This window comes from Brugia malayi (genome assembly GCF_000002995.4).
Source record: "Brugia malayi strain FR3 genome assembly, contig: Bm_v4_Chr2_contig_001, whole genome shotgun sequence".
Lineage (NCBI taxonomy): Eukaryota > Metazoa > Nematoda > Chromadorea > Rhabditida > Onchocercidae > Brugia > Brugia malayi.
Genome location: NW_025062476.1, coordinates 1,617,342 through 1,638,573, shown reverse-complemented (window position 1 = coordinate 1,638,573; position 21,232 = coordinate 1,617,342). Strand labels below are relative to the sequence as shown.

General features: G+C 24.7%; 1 protein-coding gene and 1 further gene across 2 annotated transcripts; both read right to left on the bottom strand.

Moving 5' to 3' along the window:
• Positions 1 to 166: 166 nt before the first annotated feature.
• On the bottom strand, positions 167 to 15,248 carry Bma-unc-93 (protein 2, putative; the record flags this gene model as incomplete). Its single annotated transcript, XM_043078095.1, has 27 exons — positions 167 to 310; positions 497 to 691; positions 1,346 to 1,527; positions 1,634 to 1,810; positions 2,097 to 2,175; positions 2,314 to 2,423; positions 2,722 to 2,845; positions 2,979 to 3,152; positions 3,338 to 3,560; positions 3,731 to 3,894; positions 4,229 to 4,376; positions 4,933 to 4,992; positions 5,248 to 5,360; positions 6,845 to 6,961; positions 7,367 to 7,563; positions 7,761 to 7,854; positions 8,163 to 8,318; positions 9,000 to 9,138; positions 10,014 to 10,193; positions 10,454 to 10,573; positions 10,962 to 11,102; positions 11,367 to 11,501; positions 11,726 to 11,927; positions 12,090 to 12,271; positions 12,404 to 12,697; positions 14,350 to 14,468; positions 15,144 to 15,248. The coding sequence occupies 27 exons, from the start codon at positions 15,246 to 15,248 to the stop codon at positions 167 to 169; spliced, it is 4,074 nt and encodes a 1,357-aa protein (XP_042934029.1).
• A 4,537-nt stretch (positions 15,249 to 19,785) lies between these two features.
• Bm16465 lies at positions 19,786 to 19,980 on the bottom strand. The gene has a single exon (XR_006228062.1). The product of XR_006228062.1 is annotated as a pre-microRNA Bm16465 (primary transcript).
• Positions 19,981 to 21,232: the final 1,252 nt, after the last annotated feature.

The following is a 21,232-nucleotide window of genomic DNA, read 5'->3' as shown; positions in this document are numbered from 1 at the left end:
TCTAAGTGAGTTACAAGATGGCCGTAATTAATGAGTTTAGGATACTGACGTGTTCTATTTTTAACATTTCGAGAGAGATTCAAAGATATAAGAATTATTAACTTCAATCCTTAATAGTTCCTATTAAGTATCTGTACAGAATAGGAACATTTGATGGAGAAATATTTCATTGATCTTCGGGTCGCAAAAGTGTAAATTTCGCGATACATTCCATTATCCAAATTGGCGTAATAAGGCTGATAAATTTTTGCTTCGTAACCCGTTGTGGAATAGACTGGCCTGGCATATACACTACGAATAAACCAAACAGCTAAAATATTGAAATTATAGAAAAACCTATAAAAACAAATTCCTGAAAGTTATTTTCTAGTATGTGACCATACATAAGAAAATTTGCCGTAACCCTGGTTTCTTGGATTAAAAAAGAGAATTAATTTACAAAAATTCAGTAGATTCAAATTCCCATAGTTTTGCCAACAGTGATGCGCCTTCTTACCTCATTCAAATTATTTCCTGCTCTTTTCGCATGATATGGCCTTAGTCCACTCTCGATATATTCCTCTATTTTGGGTTCTCTTCCAAGTATTACACCTCCAGCTAATCGAACTAGTTTCTTGACTTCATTTTCTCGATATGGTAAGTATTTATGCTTGCAAAAATAAAAGTGACATCCTCGAAAAAGCTCTGGCTCCTGAAAATACATAACTTCGAAAATGTTCGTAAAATTCATATAGAAACTTAAAATTCTTTCAATATTTCTATTTCACTAATAAATTTGATCTACATCTCCCATCCCAATGTGATTAAATGATTACATGATCCCAAAGTGAAAATTTTTTGAGACTTCCAATGATTCCACAAGGCATTGCTGAATTATCTTTAGTTCACTAACTGATAAGTCAACGAAATTCACTTAATAGTTGACCATTTTTACAAAATTCTTTAAGATGGATTCACTGCACAAAATCGTCAGTTAGACTTAACATAACAAAACAAAAGTCGTAAATTTGCATAACAGCGCAGGACTGTAGTACAAAGAGGAATAAGACAAAAAATAAGAACAAATTTCATTTCTCTTATCTTTTTTTCTTTTCTGAAATTAACAAAAATGATTGCTGTTTAAGAAAATCATTAGAAGCAAGTCACTGAGAACTAATTTCATTTCATCTGCTGATAAACAGAGAAGGGAAAAATTATCAGTGACAGAAACGTCTGGAAATTTGTTCTGTACTGCATATTTTAAACAAATAATAATATCGAAGACAGGAATAAATTGAAGACTGATGTTGTATCACTGTCAAAAATTATCATCGTAATTAAAAAATAACTACACAGGCAAACAAACCATTCTAGCATAATTTATTCTGGCTGTAGAACATGAATTTTTAGCAAGCAGTTGACCATTACGAATAATTGTTGAAATTTCATACATCTCTTCATCTACGATGTCATTTGCTTCCAAACATGCATTCAACCATTCACTGGTTAAAATATATTGTCCACGCAGCATAGCTTCCAAAATTTCAACTATAAAAACTATTAATTTTCTCACTTTCTACTTTTAATTCTCACGAGTTTATCATTCTGGTTGACCTGAAGCTCTGAAACTGCAAAATTTTTAAATAGACCTTACCACTGATTTCTGTTCCTCGGTTTTTCCCTGCTTGAACAACAAAATGTGTGGCATTTTCTAAATTCATAGTATTTTGTAACAGATCACTGAATGAAAGTTTGCCACGTTCAATGTTTAAATTCGGTAATGTTGTCGATAGGAAGACAGAATATTTTTTGGATTTTCGAGAAGGATATACTGCAAAGAATATATTGCATTATTAAAAATCACTGTTTTAAATACATTATTTCCTAAACGTGAAAATTTACGAGTAAATTTTTACTTATTATTTCAAATACCAGATCAAATTTGTCCCGATTGGTGCCGTAAAAAAAAAATACTTTCCTTTCTGATTCATAACAAATTTATCCAGACATTGAAGTCTCAGTAAATTATATTAAGAGAACATGTCTTCGTTATTGATCTACTCTAAAACTATACACTTCATCATGGCCATTTTTTGAACGGGCTAAGTTAATCGTACCCATTTGAATCGGATGGGAAATTCTGCCAAAAACTGCTCGCATTTCATCATCTTTAATCAAATCCATTGGTGTTTCATCCTATAATCCAAAATTCATTCCTCTATTTTCTAAAATTTTCAATATTTACAATATATATACTGAAGACAACTAGCAAAATCAAAAAGAATTAGCTGGGTTAAACCATTTAATGGTTTAGAACAATTAAATTAAGCTTACTTTCAAGTTACGCGCTCGTCTATTTGCTCCCTTTGATAACAAGTATTCTACAACATCAACAGCCTGCCAACGCACAGCTGCGTGAAGAGCTGTTTCGCATAGCTCTCCACCTACGTTAATTTTGATTAATTAAAATTTTCGAAGTTAATTATGCCTTCATGCTGACATTTAGTAAACTATCACATAAAAAGGAAATACTCGATCATCCAATTCAGTACACCTTCCAGTTGAAATATGATCGAAATTTTTTAAACCAATTATGCTAACAATCTCTCAAACGAGATTTATTATGCCGCTGATGTCAGATTACTTCGTTTCAACAAATTTGACAAAACGATCAAAAATAATCTCAACTTTTTTCAGCATAATTTACTGAAGTTATTTTAAATTCCAAAAATCATACTCTACCATGCGCATCGATGAGAGCACCATTTTCAATCAAAATTTTGCAAATTTCAGTGTAATTATGAGCTGCAGCATGATAAAGCGCCGTGAAACCAAGATTGTCACTTTCATTAGCATCTTCTCCATTCTATGATTTAAAAAAAAAAAAAAAAAATGAAATATGACATCGTTATTATCTCTCAGCAGAAGAAAGTCATACATTCCTTCATTATAATCCTCATATCATTTCTATTTATCATGTTACAATAAAGAATAACCACCTTTAAAGCTTCCAAAAGCTTTTTTTTTGATCCGCGTATAGTTGCATTCACTAGATTATATTCATATCGTTGAACTGGTGATTTATGAGAATTTTGTGCTATTGTTGTTTTTAATGGGATTGCACCTAGATTTTTAGCGCCCCAATTTTTCAATCCAAGTTCAGAATCAATTGACTGAAAATTTCCTTTGAATGAGAAATATTCAAGTGTCAGAATACATGCAGGATATTGTAACACTGAAATTCACTGAGGAAATTACTCTTCCGAATCATGCTACTTATAGCTTTCAGTGGTAAAACTCACTTATGATTAATTTACAGATTCAAACATTAATAGAGATATGATTTTCAAAAACATACCGTCCTTTTCTTTGCTACAGCTCTACCAAAAGTATTTCGGGGTGGTTCCTTGAAGAATTGAAATTTCTCTGGTTCATCATAAACACGTAATTGCTGAGTCATTACAACATCATTTTGGATAGAAGTTCTAGCAATAACAGTATCATTTAGTTTCGTGGATGGTGTAACATCGCCTGATAGCGAAACAAGGTCCAAAACATTACCACTCGAAACAGGAGATGTTCTAAGAACCGGTAAATTAATTCAATTCTTCACCAAAAATCTTTATTGAAAAACAAAATGGTTTTTTATTATTGCTGAAAATCAAAGTAAATTCAATCCAGAAAAATCGAAATTAGCAAAATATGACGTTGAACCTATATTTCAGAAAAACCAAACAATGCAAAGACTTACTCTGACGGTAATCCATTACGTTGCTCATTTATGTTCGTATGATTAACATCGTCTTCGATTTTAACACATTCCTGCGTAGAACAAAACTCTTCCACAGTTCTTGGCTGTTTATCTGTTTCAACTAGACTAAGCATAAGTTGTCGATCATACTGGGAAATGGTAAACTAAAAATATTATCCAATATTGCTGCCTCTTTCAACTGAGTGTGTATCAGAAATTAAAATATCGATATATTGATACCATTAAACAACATAACTTTGAACATGATGACGCCAAGAATAATGTTCAGTGCTTTAAGATTGCAACATAATTGAAGATCTGATATGAAACAACTTAAAATATAGAAAATAATTTAAAATATAAGCATGTTACTACCACCTTATTTCTGTCAAATATCATTGCAAATAAAATTTACCAGTATTTCTTATCAAAGAAATAATTTTACATCTATTTATTTTTTTCATGCTTTAAAATAAACTGCACAGAAGGAGAACTAACGTCAGATAGAGTTTCTTTCAGAGATAAAAGATTTTGGAAAAGCTGATCAGCAAAAGTGGCGGACTTCATATGCTGTAATCCAACGGGTAGTAAACACTGTGGACATAATGGGAAAGACTTTCCATCGCAAATTGTGTTGACACATGTCCTGAAAAATGCATGGATAACTGTTTTACTCACATGTATTCATCAAGACAAAATTTAAACACTTCACACACTTCTATATTCCGAATAACTCACACCTGGATTTTGTGGTGCTTTTTTTGGGTGGGGTTTTTTTTTTCGTGGCCTCAGGAAAATATTTCTTCACCTTTCGTAGGATTTCAAAAGTATCAAAATTAGCATCACCAGAAATCATTATGTGGACAGTGTGAGACCTGGCATTTTTTATTAAAAACTGGTGACAATGGAATGTCAGTTATCATTTGACAGGGAGTGAAAATTTGAGGGTTATTAGGTAGCATTAAATATATTTGCCGCTTTGATTTTAAGTTGTGGAAAAGTCAGTTTTATTCAGCGCTTCCAATAATCTATCTACAAGTCGGACATACATTTTCTAAATAGTATATTAAACGATAAAAATTTGGGAATCATTGGTATCTCGGAAATTTTATGAAAAAAATTTTCCTTGAGTTTCTAGTTTTAAAACACTTTGTCCTAGAGCGAAATTTCGAAATTATTGTAAAGCTAAACAAGAAATTTACCAGCAAAAAACATGCTTGCATGATGATCCAATAAACTGTAACTTATCCGATAGCTGATGACTGAAATTTGCAAAATTTAACAATAATTCAACAAATTCGTATAATAATTTGATGAATTTACAATCATTCGTTGAACTAGATATTTTATCGCAATAATCTACTAAATTTCAAAAATTCAACTGACAATTACTCACTTCTACATTTTAAATTAAATATAATTATTTTGAAAAAGAAAAATTTCAATTTCTAGAAAATTAGTGAGAAATTAAAATAAACAAGAAATTTATGTATCATTTGATTGATTATAGTAAATACCATTGATCACAGCATATACTTTTCAGAAATGCTTCCGCATGATTCAATGTTGAAGCGAACATTACTTTGCAACCTGAACCGTTCGAAGTAATAAATGTAATAGTTGATGTAGTCTAGAAGTTGTAATGAAATCACTAATCCGGTTAGATCAAAAGTGTTCCTGAAATTCCCGTACAAGAACTTCCGGCATGCACGTATCCGTCTGATCAATCAAATACATCGACAGCTAAACAACCATAATTCTCACAATTAACGGTCTAACTTTTCAATTCATTTTTAAATTTAAATTTCTTCCCCGAGCCACTGTGCAACTTTTTGCATCCCAAAGCAAGTATAAGTAACTGCGTAAGTCATTGTTGTTTTTCATTTCTGATTTATCAACATTTGGATTATATGCTTGTGGATTTGATATAATATTGTTTAAATATTAAAACACTTTATATATAATATTGTTTAAACATTGAAATACTTACTTACTTAATTACTCATTTAGTTAAATTTAGTTAAAATTAAACATTTAGTTAAATTAGTTAGATTAAAATAGAAAATTTTCAATTCAAAAATTGCAATCAAAATTTCATTTCATAATAAAAATATTTATTCATTTGTTTAATTAACTCATTAATTTAAAAGTTTTTGTCTTTTTTTTTAAAAAAAATATGCATTTGTTATCCAATATATTTGTATTTTTAATGTAAACATAGTCAATGAATAGAATAAAATTTGTAATTTAAAAAATTAGCATATTATGAATACTTTATTTATTACTTATTTACTTACCTATAGTTTAATCACTAAATTTTATTCATAAAGAATTAATGCATATTTTTGTATTAACTTATTTCTATTCTATGAAAGTTTAATTAGAAAACAACTACTTTAATTTACCCAACTGGTTAGGGAAGAATGGTTTTGAAATTTACCCATTTGATTTACCCGTACAATTTCAATTCATCAATTAAGCAGTAAGTGAACTGGAATGAATCCTTTCTTATTTTAATGATTTTTAAAAATTTTCTCTAATATTCAACAAATAATTCACTGTAATAATTTGTGTAAAGTAGATGGCTGTGTTCTTTAGTAGAATAAAGTTTGAATTTTATTTTATTTTATTTTATTGCCAAAGAATTTCAGTTCAATTATCTATTGATAATTTAGGAAATTTTTCGAATTATGTTTGTGATAAGAAATAAGAATTGTTATTTATCAATTGCTTCATGCTCTGATAACATATATCTAAAATGCAATATATCTCATTTAGTAATTCAATAAATTTAATAAAACTTTATTGTAAATTGCTTTTTAAATTATTCGCCGCAAAGTTGAATAAGAAAGATTAGCAAAATGAAATTAAATAATTTCATTTCAAATTTTCAAATATTATATTTGCAAAATTAAAACATAAAAAATTAAAACTATTTGCCAAAAAAAGAGAAAAAAAAAACAGCTCAAGAAATCTTTTTATTTTAAAAGAATTTAGATGTGTGAATTTTGAAATAGTTTTTTTTTTTTTTTTTTGTCAACAAAGAATTCTATTAATGCTTATCATAATGTTTTCTATCGTTTTCAATCATTTTACAGCAGCTTTATCTCATACTTTTTCTGGCGCACTTGTCGCACTAATTAATGATGTTTCCATTGATGAAAGCGGTTTATTGCCAAGCTGATTTTTATGTCTAATTCGACACATATCAACCATTCGTCTACCATATAGCTGAAAAAAAAAAAAAAACATTGTGATTTTAGTCTAAAAAAGTCTAAAAAAAATTTTTGAGTGAACTTTTTATTATTTCAATGATAATAAACACTCAGTTGTAAAAGTTTATGAAAAATGCTTAAAATTAATCGAATTACTTTTTGAGGAAAAAAAAATTTTTTGAAGTTTTTAGAAATTTTTGTTAGCGAATTTATTTTAACAGTAAAAAAAAAAAAAAGCAAAAAACAAAGTAAGACTAATTTTAGGAATGTGATGTGATTAGCATTTTTTCTCGAGAGAAAATTCTCGAGAGAATCAACAACTATCAATAGCTAATGGATAGATTGATAATTGCTAATTAGGGAATCACTAAGAATTTTGTCATATTAAAAGCTTATCATTGTTAATTAAAATTTAACATACACTGATATTATCATAAAATTCGATACTCAAATAACAGAGCATTCCAATCAATAGCATTCCTAATGAAATAAGTAAAAATTGTGTGATATTTGTAAAACGGATCAGGATAAGTCCTAAACCAAAACCGGTTGATTCCCAGAATCGATAATTAGCAAATGCAGCTTCAAGATGACTAGAAGATAGTGCTATCCATAATCCTATAATTTAAATTAATTATCAATTTTTCATTTTTAATTTTTTTTTTCCCGATTCCTTTCGTTTTCCCTTTTCTTCTTCACTTTTCTCTTTTTTGTCATTGTTTTTTTTTTTTTTCGTTCTTTAAGATTTAATTTAAAAAAAAAAAAAAAAAGTTTTAATTATTTATCAAATAAATTAAAGAAATAAAAATTCCAACCACTAATCTGAGTGTTCCAGACACCATCAGCCATGCCTAAAACACCAACAATAGCATAGAATAATGATGTATCACCAGGATTTAAAGGCCAAATCTAAAATTAATAATAATGTTAAAGTTTGAAAATGAAAATTGAATTGAAAAGATTAATATTAAACCGGATTTTTGTTACCGGATTATATTGTTACCGGATCAGATATTTATTCATTTTAAATTAAGCAATTATCATTATCATTTTCTTCAGCAATCAAAAAATGATAATGATATGAAATTGAAAAATAAAATGAAAAAGAAAAAAAAATGATTTTAAAAGTTGGGAAAGTTGTACTTTTTGATAATTTCATACTTTTTTCATCAAATTAAAATTTGATAAATGAAACTTATCAGAAGTGTTAATGATACAAGCATACTGATAACAGCACCAAAAACAAATAAAGGCATTCGTCCAAATAATTTCATCAATGGCCCAAAAACTAGGCTACAAACAGCATCTGCTACACCAAATCCTGTCATTACGAATCCAATTTGGCCAATACCAAGGCCACAGCCAATGTAAGCCTTTAAAAAAAGTAATTGTTAATTGATTAATTTGATTATTTGACAAGAAAATTTTCATCTGTCAACAAAAGAACTAAAGAAAAAATCTCTATTAATTAACTTTATTGTCTACCATGAAACTATCATCTTTCAATAAAACAATAATTTTAAAAAAATGTACTAATTAATTTTATTATCTGACAAGGAAATTTCATCTATCAATAAAACAGTAAATTAATTTTTATTATTTGACAAGGAAATTTCATCTGTCAATAAAACAATTAACTAATTTCATTATTTGGTAAAGGAAATTTCATCTGTCAATAAAACAATTAATTGGTTTATTAACTTTATTATCTATCATGAAACTAGCATGAAAACTATCATCTCTCAATAAAACAATAATTTAAAAAAAAATGTACTAATTAATTTTTTTATCTGACAAGGAAATTTCATCTGTCAATAAAACAATTAATTAATTTTTATTATTTGGCGAGGAAATTTCATCTGTCAATAAAACAATTAATTAATTTTTATTATTTGGCGAAGAAATTTCATTTGTCAATAAAACAATTAACTAATTTTATTATTTGACAAGGAAATTTCATTTGTCAATAAAACAAGAACTATAATTTCTAAAAAAAAAAAAAAAATAAATAAATAAAAATAAAAAAAAAAATTAGAAATAGAACTAAAAATTACTTTTGTATAGAGGCCTACAACAAATGCTTGTTCAACACCGCTAAAAAGTGTCAAAGGTACAAGTAGCAGTGATTTAGGATAAGTAAGATTCCGAAATATTGCTTTACAAATATCTGTTGAAAAGAATGGTGCATTTAATCTGTAATTCAATAATTTTATCATTTAAAAATTTTTAAAGTAATTTTATTTATAACTTTTTTTTTTTTTTTTTAGAAGAAATCTTTTTAAATTTTCAAAAAAGTTAAACGAAAATTTTTTTTTTTGTTTGGAATACTATTAATCGCTCAATTATAAAAATGTTAATTAAATTATTATTTATTCACAAAATTTCCAATTACATTTTTATTTATTTATTTATTTATTTTTTGGTAATTTATCACAATTTGTATTAATGAGCATAGTTTAGACTAAAAGAAAAATAATGGAAAGTTGTATGATAAAAAATTTTTAATTTAAATTTTATTAATTGATAAGTAAATATTAGAAAATCATTGAACTTTTTCCAGCATTTTCTTTTATCAAATATTTTTTGTTTCACTGATAATTTTATTATCTGCTAGTAATTCTTTATACTTTTTGAACAATCAATTATTTTACAAAAAATTTTTATAAAATATTTGTAAACGCATTTTTTTTTTTTTAAAAAAAAAACTATTCCACAGACTTTTGGGTTATTCGAAATAATATTATAAGTATTTTGCCGATATTAACTTTAACATTGGTTTTATTTATTCTAATTAATTAATTTATTAGTATTTGAAATAATTTAATTTAACATTTCCAAATATGCGAGTACTTTTTATTTTTTGATTTAATTTAATATTTTCGGTCATATTTTAACTAATTAATTTATATGTATTTGAAATAATTTAATTTAACATTTCCAAAATGCGAGTACTTTTTATTTTTCGATTTAATTTAACATTTTTGGTTAAATTATGCTTAACATTTCCGGAAATATTACATCGTTCCGTTTGACAAGAAAAACGGAAAAAGAAGTGAAATATTTCAAACCTGGAAATTTCATCTTTTCTTAGTGAATTCAAAAAAAGTAGCACAATCATAAGTGCAACAATTGTGCAACAGAAATAAATGCCACAAAGTGACAAATAAACACTTTGCGCCGGGCGCTGTAAATTTTCAATTGCTTGCTTACTTAGGTATGATATATTATCACGAAATAAATGACCACAACTGAAATTTGCATATTTCAAATATTAATTTTGATTAATTCAACAATTTTTTTTTTTTTTTTGTAAGCAAAAATAATTTTAATTTAAAAAGAAGGAGATAAATTTACATTTAAAAAATGACTAATCAAAAAATAAATAAATAAATATTAATAAAACTAATATACAAAAATTTAAAGCTATGCCATCGAAAAGTTACAGAAAATAAAAAAAAAAAAAAAATGTTAAAATTGAAGAAATAAAAGAATGAAAAAAATTTGATACCATTTTTGCACCTGATCTTCTAATTGATAATAACCGGTTGAAGCGGTAAGAATAAAGGATGAAATAAGATTACCAATTACCTGGCCTAAATGTAGTACCATAAAGAAGTAGCCAAAAAACCTGAAATATTTTAATACAAAAATTATAATTATAATGCCTGTAACATTTTAATTATATAATAATTGATTTCCAGTATTTTAATACAAAATTATAATTACAATGCTTTGCCATTTTATTTATTTAATAATTGATTTCCAATATTTTAATACAAAATTATAATTATAATGCCTGTATCATTTTAATTATATAATAATTGATTTCCAGTATTTTAATACAAAGTTATAATTACAATGCTTTGCCACTTTATTTATTTAATAATCGATTTCAAATATTTTAGTACAATTTTAATAAAATTATAACTACAATGCTAATTTAATAATTGATTTTCCGATTTCAAGAATGATTTATATTTTATTCCGAGAAATTTGTCGATTATAAGTAATAATACCTAATAATAACGACATTCTGCGCTTCAATATTTAATTGCGCATATTTTGTTCCACATTCTAAAATGTAAACACATTTTGCTGCCCAAAGACAACTTCCGGCACATCCGGCAAGAATAGAGGCTGGAATAAGCGAGTAATATCTATAAAAGATGTTATATAATTATATAAATGTTTTTTTTTTAATTTTTAAAGTATTTCTATTTTCTATTTATTATTAAAGAATATTGGATAAAATAAAATATTTAATTGAATACACAAATAATAAAAAAAAAAAAAACTTAAAAAAAAAAACTTTGATAAGAATGAAATGATATGATATGATATGATAAACATTGCTATTTTCTTGATATATTTTAATTTTCTTTTATATAAATTATTTTATGCTAATTTTAATAAAAACTTACTTAGGTAGAAAATTTGAAAGCATATAAATCATAAATATTCCTGATGATGCGATTAACGTACGTTTACATCCAAGACGATTCAAAATGAATGATGGAACAAATAAATATGATAATGATAAGCTGATATAAAAGATTCTAAAAATTCTTAATAAAACTTTAAAAAACCAAAACCAAAAAAAAAAAAATTTTATTTCAAATAATTTTAATGTTTTCAAAACAAAAAAATATTTGATGTTAGATTAATTAATGATGCTATCAGTGTGCTAGTAAAATGTTTTCTTTGATAAAAAAAAAATATTATAAATTAAATTTAATATAAAATTATAAAAAAAAAAAAAAATAAATAAATAGAAACATACGAAAGGCTATCTGTTCCCAAACGACCATTAATTGATGATTGTAAATTTTGTAAACCATGAAAAGCAGTAAAAAGAAATAAAAATGCTAAGCTAACAATCCATAAATTTACTCGAATTTTTCTTTTTGCTTTATCAGAACGATATTTCTCGGAGCCAGACAAAAGCGCACGGCGTCTTTTTCGAATTAATTTTGCAGCAAAACCTTGGCTAAAAATTAATTTATAATATTTCAAATTCATTTCAAATTTTGAGTTTTATTTTTTGCTTATTTTATAAATTTTATAAATTGAAAAATTGAAATATAAATTTTCATTCCTGAGTAAGATAACTCCTGATGGTTCCGTATCATCAACTGATTCAATACTGGTTAAATGATAATCAAAATCTCGTATTCTTGTCCTTCTGCTAATCATACGACGTCTTGAGCCATGAATTGGACAAAATGGATCATAGACATAAACACGTTCAACTTGATTGTCCAACGATTCAGGATCCGGATCCGGTTGTTTACTGTTGTACAGTGAATCACCACGAAATAAATAAGCACTAAAGAAATATGAAATTTTCATTCATTTGAAATACACGTTTTGTTAGCGTTTTCTAAATTAGTGAAAAATTTAAAAGATTAATTTTTTAAGATTTAATTTAAGAATAAAATTTTTAGAAATTAACAAATACCATTTAGTGTTAATTTCATTTTCACGAAAAGATGATTGATAGTTGGATGCCGGTTTAGCTACCGATAATGGCGGTGATGATAAACCGGATGATTGCTCATCAATTGTAAAAATTGGTTTTTCCGATGATCTAGTGGTGATTGAATGTTGATGATGATGTGACAATGATGTCTTCAAAATTGGTGACGATAATTCCGAAACTTTTGATGTTTGATCCACAATAATATTAGTACTTTTAGAATGTCCAATTTTTAATTTATTCATTAATTTGCTACTCATTTTGCGAATTCCAAACCTTTAATAAAGCATTTGCAAAATTTTTCAAATAAGAATATAAAAAATATTTAAATTGATAAAAAGAAAAAAGAAAGAAAAAGTTGACAGTTACGATAAATTAGGATTAATCTTTCCATTTAATAATTAAGTTAAAAAACTCAAATAATAACATTCAAAGTTTTTTATTTTTTATTTTCAAAGATTAATTCAAAATGATTGAATTTAACATCTTAAATGCTCTTATGTTATAATCTGGAAAGCGTAGTATATAGGAAATAAATGAAATAAGTAATTAAGTAAAGAGTAGTATATAGGAAATAAATGAAATAAGTAATTAAGTAAAGAGTAGTATATAGGAAATAAATGAAATAAGTAATTAAGTAAAGAGTAGTATATAGGAAATAAATGAAATAAGTAATTAAGTAAAGAGTAGTACATAGGAAATAAATGAAATAAGTAATTAAGTAAAGAGTAGTATATAGGAAATAAATGAAATAAGTAATTAAGTAAAGAGTAGTATATAGGAAATAAATGAAATAAGTAATTAAGTAAAGAGTAGTATATAGGAAATAAATGAAATAAGTAATTAAGTAAAGAGTAGTATATAGGAAATAAATGAAATAAGTAATTAAGTAAAGCGTAGTATATAGGAAATAAATGAAATAAGTAATTAAGTAAAGAGTAGTACATAGGAAATAAATGAAATAAGTAATTAAGTAAAGAGTAGTATATTGGAAATAAATGAAATAAGTAATTAAGTAAAGAGTAGTACATAGGAAATAAATGAAATAAGTAATTAAGTAAAGCGTAGTATATAGGAAATAAATGAAATAAGTAATTAAGTAAAGAGTAGTATATAGGAAATAAATGAAATAAGTAATTAAGTAAAGAGTAGTATATAGGAAATAAATGAAATAAGTAATTAAGTAAAGAGTAGTATATAGGAAATAAATGAAATAAGTAATTAAGTAAAGCGTAGTATATAGGAAATAAATGAAATAAGTAATTAAGTAAAGAGTAGTACATAGGAAATAAATGAAATAAGTAATTAAGTAAAGAGTAGTACATAGGAAATAAATGAAATAAGTAATTAAGTAAAGCGTAGTATATAGGAAATAAATGAAATAAGTAATTAAGTAAAGAGTAGTATATAGGAAATAAATGAAATAAGTAATTAAGTAAAGCGTAGTATATAGGAAATAAATGAAATAAGTAATTAAGTAAAGAGTAGTACATAGGAAATAAATGAAATAAGTAATTAAGTAAAGAGTAGTATATAGGAAATAAATGAAATAAGTAATTAAGTAAAGAGTAGTATATTGGAAATAAATGAAATAAGTAATTAAGTAAAGAGTAGTATATAGGAAATAAATGAAATAAGTAATTAAGTAAAGCGTAGTATATAGGAAATAAATGAAATAAGTAATTAAGTAAAGAGTAGTACATAGGAAATAAATGAAATAAGTAATTAAGTAAAGAGTAGTATATAGGAAATAAATGAAATAAGTAATTAAGTAAAGAGTAGTATATTGGAAATAAATGAAATAAGTAATTAAGTAAAGAGTAGTACATAGGAAATAAATAAGTAATTAAGTAATTAGATGATAGATACTTTCAAGTTCAATTTCAGTATCATAATTATTATCAATAAAAAAATATCCTTAAACTTGCATAATATTTTTTCTCTCCGATTCCTTGCGAACCATTTCATCAAGTATTTCGGAAATTTTTTCCGGCGGTAATTCAGCTGCATCAGCTACCGTTTCAACATCAACCAATTGTTGATTAAACTAAAATTGATGGTAATTTTTTTTTTTTTTTTTTTTTTAATTTTTCAAAGTTACAAATAGTAATTTAAATATTTTAACAATTTATTATCATTTCATTTTATTTATATCATTTTAAGTGATAATATGTAGCTAATTACTAATTAATCAATTAATGGTGATAATATGTAGCTAATTACTATTTAATTAATTAATAGTGATAATATGTAGCTAATTACTAATTAATTAATTAATGGTGATAATATGTGGCTAATTACTGCTTAATTAATTAATAGTGATAATATGTAGCTAATTAATTAATTGTGATAATATCTAGCTAATTACTAATTAACCAATTAATAGTAATAACATGTAGCTAATTGCTAATTAATTAATTAATAGTGATAATATGTAGCTAAATACTAAAATTAAATAAGATTAATATAAGAATTTCATTTAAATTTCGATTTCTCTCTATCAATCATTGTAAATCAATAAATGATTGGGTAAATATGCAATTATATTATTATTTAACTTACCTATCAATGATTTTTACTTTTTTTTTCTCAACTATTATTACTAATTATTTTTATGGAATTTAATAAATGTAAATGATTAGCATTACTGAATAGTTCAGCTAATATAACAAAATAATTAACTTAATTAATTAATTAATCAATTAATTAATTAAATAATTACATCATAATCAAAGAAGGATCGTGTTGTAGGCTGTTGAGTTAATGATTTCTCGTGTGGATTATCTTTTACTAAATTCCATATATTACGTTTATCCATAATCTGCATCTGATTGCTCTTTCTATTCCTCCTAAAATTCAAATTTTTATCACTGATAAAGCCCAAACTTATCACAAATTTTAATTTTGTTCTATTTCAATTAACTAATTAATCAATCGATAAATTCATTTGAAAAAAAAAAAAAAAAAAGAAGAAAGAAAATCAATGATCATCTATAACTTATTGATAAATTAAATTAATTAATAATAATAATGAAAATATAAATTAATTCAAAATGGAATGTGCAAAATATTATATCAAAATTTGAGCTAACAAACAGAAATATAATTTATAAATTCGGAAACTGAGCTATTAGTGTGGCAGCGAAGATTGAAAAAGAATGAAATGTCGTTAATAGCTTCTTTCTTCAGCTAATATCGAACAAAGTTCGACAATTTTTCGAGCATTACAACAAAAATTGAGCATTTTCTTTTTTTTTTTTTTTTAAAAAAAAAAAAAATTTAACAATGCTAAGCATTTTGTGCAAACAAATTTATTTACTTCAATTTTAGGCTAAAATTTAAGAAAAAAAAAAAAACATTAAATTTTATTTTGATTTAAATAATATATGTATTAAAGCAAAAAAAAGAAAATGAAAAAGAATGAAAATAGTTACAATAAATAAATAAAAATAAATAAATAAATAAATAACTATTACAACACTTTAGTTAATCATACAATAATTATTATTTCTATTTATTTTGTAACTCAAATACCTATTATTAGATTTTCTACCCATTGTTTTGGGGTTTATCTTCCCATAAAATACTACCCAACTCGGAGGGTAAGAAATAAAATTTCCCTTTGTATAATAGAAATGAATTTTTTATTTTCTAGAAGTAAATAAAAGTTTTCGGAAGGTAAACAAAAGTTAAAATGCAACAAATTTTTTACTTCTGGAATTACATATCTTTAAAACAAACATTGAAAATTGATATCATTGATATCAATTTCTCAGAGATTATTTTACATTTCTTTGATTAACTACGGAATTTCTTTTTTTTATTTTATTTTTCTCTCAGCCAATAATTTTATTTTCTTAGTTTTATTTTCTTAGGTAAATAAATTTTTTAGTTGATTAAAGGATTTTCTTCAAAAGTTTTTTTATTCTTTTTGAAATAAAATAAAAGCTTTTAAAATTTATTTCACTTCTATGATTACATTATGATCTCTTAGATCAATTCTTTATCACAATTTTATTGCATTTATTGGGTAAATAATTTTTTCTTTGCTAATAAAAGGTTTCTTACTTTTTATTTCTGGAAAATAAAATTAGAAATAATTATAATAAATAATTTAATAAAATACTTTTTGTGAAATTCTTAGATAACATTTCATCGCTCTTTGATATTTTGACAATTTTTCAAAAGTATTTTCGGCAATTCAAAATAATATTAATAATTTAAATATAACAAATTTTGCTATCGCATATTTTTATTTTTATTAGTAATTAAAAATATATGTTGAATTTCTGATAAGTAAGAAGAAAAAGTAATTTAATTACTTATTGATAAGTGCAAAAAAATGCATTTCTTTCTTAAATTTCGTTTCGTAAACATTTGAGAAAATTTTTTAGGAAAAATTTTATGAAAATTTAATTTGAATATTTAAAGTAATATTTGATCATTTTTTTGTTAATTAATTGCTATACGTAATGCATGATTACAGTACAATGATTATCAAATGCAGAAGCGCAATGATTCATAAGTCATTTCCGCCCATAAATGTAAATGATTAAATTTTACAAAAAAAAATTAAAAAAAAAAAAAAAACTTCATAAAATGAACAAATTAATTCATAGCAAATAATAAATCAAAATGTAATAAAATCATTTACAATATTATTGTGATAAGAAAATAATTTGATTACTTTTAATCATTTTTATAAAAAGGTACAATTTTTTAATCATCAAAATAAAGCGCTATTATTTCTTTATTTTTTCATTTTTATTTATTTATTTTTTTGCATGAATAACAAAACATTATCATACATAACTGCAAAGTGTCATCTAATTTTGTTAGCACTAAAAATGTCAACCACTAGATTATAGGATCTGATGCCGTTGACAAACACCTTTGATTTGTGTCAATTATTGATCAAAAAATGAATTTGTTGACAAACACCTCTGATTTGTGTCAATTATTGATCAAAAAATGAATTTGTTGACAAACATCTCTGATTTGTGTCAATTATTGATCAAAAAATGAATTTGTTGACAAACATCTCTGATTTGTGTCAATTATTGATCAAAAAATGAATTTGTTGACAAACATCTCTGATTTGTGTCAATTATTGATCAAAAAATGAATTTGTTGACAAACACCTTTGATTTGTGTCAATTATTGATCAAAAAATGAATTTGTTGACAAACACCTTTGATTTGTGTCAATTATTGATCAAAAAATGAATTTGTTGACAAACATCTCTGATTTGTGTCAATTATTGATCAAAAAATGAATTTGTTGACAAACATCTCTGATTTGTGTCAATTATTGATCAAAAAATGAATTTGTTGACAAACATCTCTGATTTGTGTCAATTATTGATCAAAAAATGAATTTGTTGACAAACATCTCTGATTTGTGTCAATTATTGATCAAAAAATGAATTTGTTGACAAACATCTCTGATTTGTGTCAATTATTGATCAAAAAATGAATTTGTTGACAAACACCTCTGATTTGTGTCAATTATTGATCAAAAAATGAATTTGTTGACAAACACCTTTGATTTGTGTCAATTATTGATCAAAAAATTGTTGTTAGGAATGAAAAGTGAGCTAAAATTGTGTAAATAATTAAACAAACTACAAAATGAATTATTAACCAAAGGTAAAATATGATTTATTAATTGCAGAATATTAAAATTTGTACGATTTCAAAAATAATTTTTATTTATATCAAAAAAAAAAAAAATCCAAATAATTTAAGAGTGTAAACAATTTGTTATGTGAAATTTATTAACAAATTCTTCTAAAGTTTTAAAAATGAAATTATTGAATATTCCAAGAAATATCATTTAGAAATTAACAGCTTCTTCTTACAGTTATTTATTGAATATTTTCAGCAGGCAAATGCTAATTTTCAAATTTTTGAATTCTTTGTTAACAAGAAAATTAAAAATTCATTGATTTATTATTTTGTAAAAAATGAAATATTGAAATTTTAAAATATTTGTTGTAAATTTAAATAATATTTAATTTTAACATTCCAATAATTCATATTTCGATCAGAGTAAAACGAATATCATTGAGAAAACAAAATTAAATATCTGTCAACTGATAAAGTACAAAATCATTGATTACAAAATCAAGTACAAAATCACTGACAGTACAAAATCACTGACAAATTAACATTATAAGCGTTTTCCTGAAACTAAAATCCGATTATTCTACCGGATTTCATTGTTTTCGTTATTCTATCTGAAAAGAAACAATGGATCATTCCGTATATTTCAAGATATCATTTCACGAATAATAGATCAGAAATTTTAATCTTATTTCGGTAAGATTAATAACTGATAATTGCTTCCGGTTACTAACTGTTCATTGCTATCCATCCGGTAATTCTCCTCCGTTTAATCGGACTGATTGGGATTTTAAAAACGAAATGATTAATAGTGATGAATAAGAGAGAAAGAATTACTTTATACTTACTAAACAGTTTCCTCAACAATCAATAAATTTCATATTTGGTTGCTTCTTTACCGCGGATATCCATTGGACCGGAATGGTTGCAGCACGTGAAGTGAGGTCACGTAAGAAGTTAATAGGTTATCACGTATCGAATACGTCCTTAAATCTTGTCATTAAGAAAGTACGCTAAATGATAAAATAAAAGTAATACTTTATCTGTCATTAATATTGCTCCATTTATCCTATTCCAATAAAATATATTTAAAAGAAATCACAAATGTCAAGGTTAAAGGTTAGGCTTAAAGGTTGAGGTTAAAGGTTAGGGTTAAAGGTTGAGGTTAAAGGTATGCTACTGATGTGAAAAATAATTCCTGAAATATCAAGAATATTGAAATTGGAAAACTTTAGATCGATAAATCTTCCATGGTCATTCTCATATTATTATTGTAACAAATTTCAATCCATTTATCCGTTAATTTGACCTCTTATTAAACTTTGACCCATTTTTTTGACCTTTTCACTAACTTATATTTTTTTCTCTGTTAATTAGGCAACGATCATTTCGTTGGGCAAATTTCATATTTCTATCGCAACAGAAATAAATTAACAATTTTATTTGTAACTCAAAATGCTATCAATTTACATATGTGACAAAATTTCATTTACCCGCCAGAATATCATTTCGGGTATTTCATTAAAATTTAGTAAAGTTGGGTAATGCTAAAATATTTCAAGAAATTTCTATATTGCAACAAAATTTTATAATTTTTTGCAAAATCTGAGCACAGTAATAATTTGAAAAATTAAATTTAATAAAATGTATGATTTATTAAAATTTAATGATAAAAGATAATGATAAATGATAAGATAAAATATTAGAAAGGATTAATTTGCATATTCCATTCTGTTTAGGGTATATAAAGAGAGAGAGAGAGAGGGAGAAAGAGAGAAAGAGGGAGGGAGAGAAAGAAAATATATAAATTACCTTCAAGGTAATTTATATATTTTCTCTACTAAAAGCTCTATTTAATGCATTATATCAGCAATTAATTTCTCTCTCTCTCTCTTTCTCTCGCCCTCTCTCTCTCTTTCTCTCTCTCTTTCTTTATATATTCAAAAGATAATTGCAAATGAAAAATTGATGATAAATGAAGCGGTAAAGTAATAATTTAACGATCTATCAATGCATATAACATCGACAGAATATTAAAGTTAAGAGCAAAAGAGATAATTTACAAATAAAGGGAAAAGTTTTTTGATGATAAATTACTTTCGGTTACTTTAATAGTTACTGATAAAGTTAGATAGTTTACTGATAAGATAGTTATCACTATTAAATATAATCTATAATCATTACATTTACTTATGAAATAATACTATTTTTTTTTTTTTTTGTACTTTTTACTTTTTATTAAAACAATGAATAATTGTGATATTTATTATAATTAAAATGTTTATTAAGTAAGTATATTTGCGTTCAGAAATTGACAAAAATTTTATATTTAAATAATTTGAATAAATTTTTATAAATTTATCGATTTAAAAACATTTTGGTTTATTTATTTGAGAAGACTAATGGATGAGACATGAATTAATGGTTGTGACATTTCTTTTTGTGCTAAATTGTTAAATAATTTATTTGTAGAGTATTTCATTTGATGTGTGCCGAAAAGTGGAATAAATCCATTCCACTTTTCGGCACACATCAATCATTCCATCACAATCTATCATCTATTCAAAAGGAAAACTACTAATGACGATGAAGAGAAATGAGTAAATAAAAATTTAAAAAATTTAATTTTAAAAAAATAAAAATTGAAAAATTTAATTTTAAAAAAATAAAAATTGAATAAATTAAATATTTAATTAGTTTTTACTTAAATTAATACCATTAATTAATACGTATCATTGAATCATAGATCAAATTTATTGCAAGAAATTTGCTATATCAAAAGTATGTCAAAAATTTTTTTTCACATACTTTAGTTTATTCTCGACAATGCATCGAGAATAAATATGTTTGTATTAATTTTGTTGACAGAAATGATTAATCCTCTGTTAAGAAGATAAAAATCCCGCAATATTTAATTTTTTTTTTTTTTTTAATTAAATGCTATCACTTTTTTCTATTGAAGATAAAAATTACTAATTGATAATTTAAATTGCAGTATTAAAAATTTTAAAGTATTATTATGCAGTTTTTGCATGGCTAACGAAGAATGTTTTCATTAGCGTTCAAATATAATTTTAATCGTAAATTCATTATAAATTAAATCATTTCAAACACATAAATAATTAAGTTTATAGAGAATTAAAAACATTGATAATCAGAAAAATTAATTTAACTTAAATGAGAAATT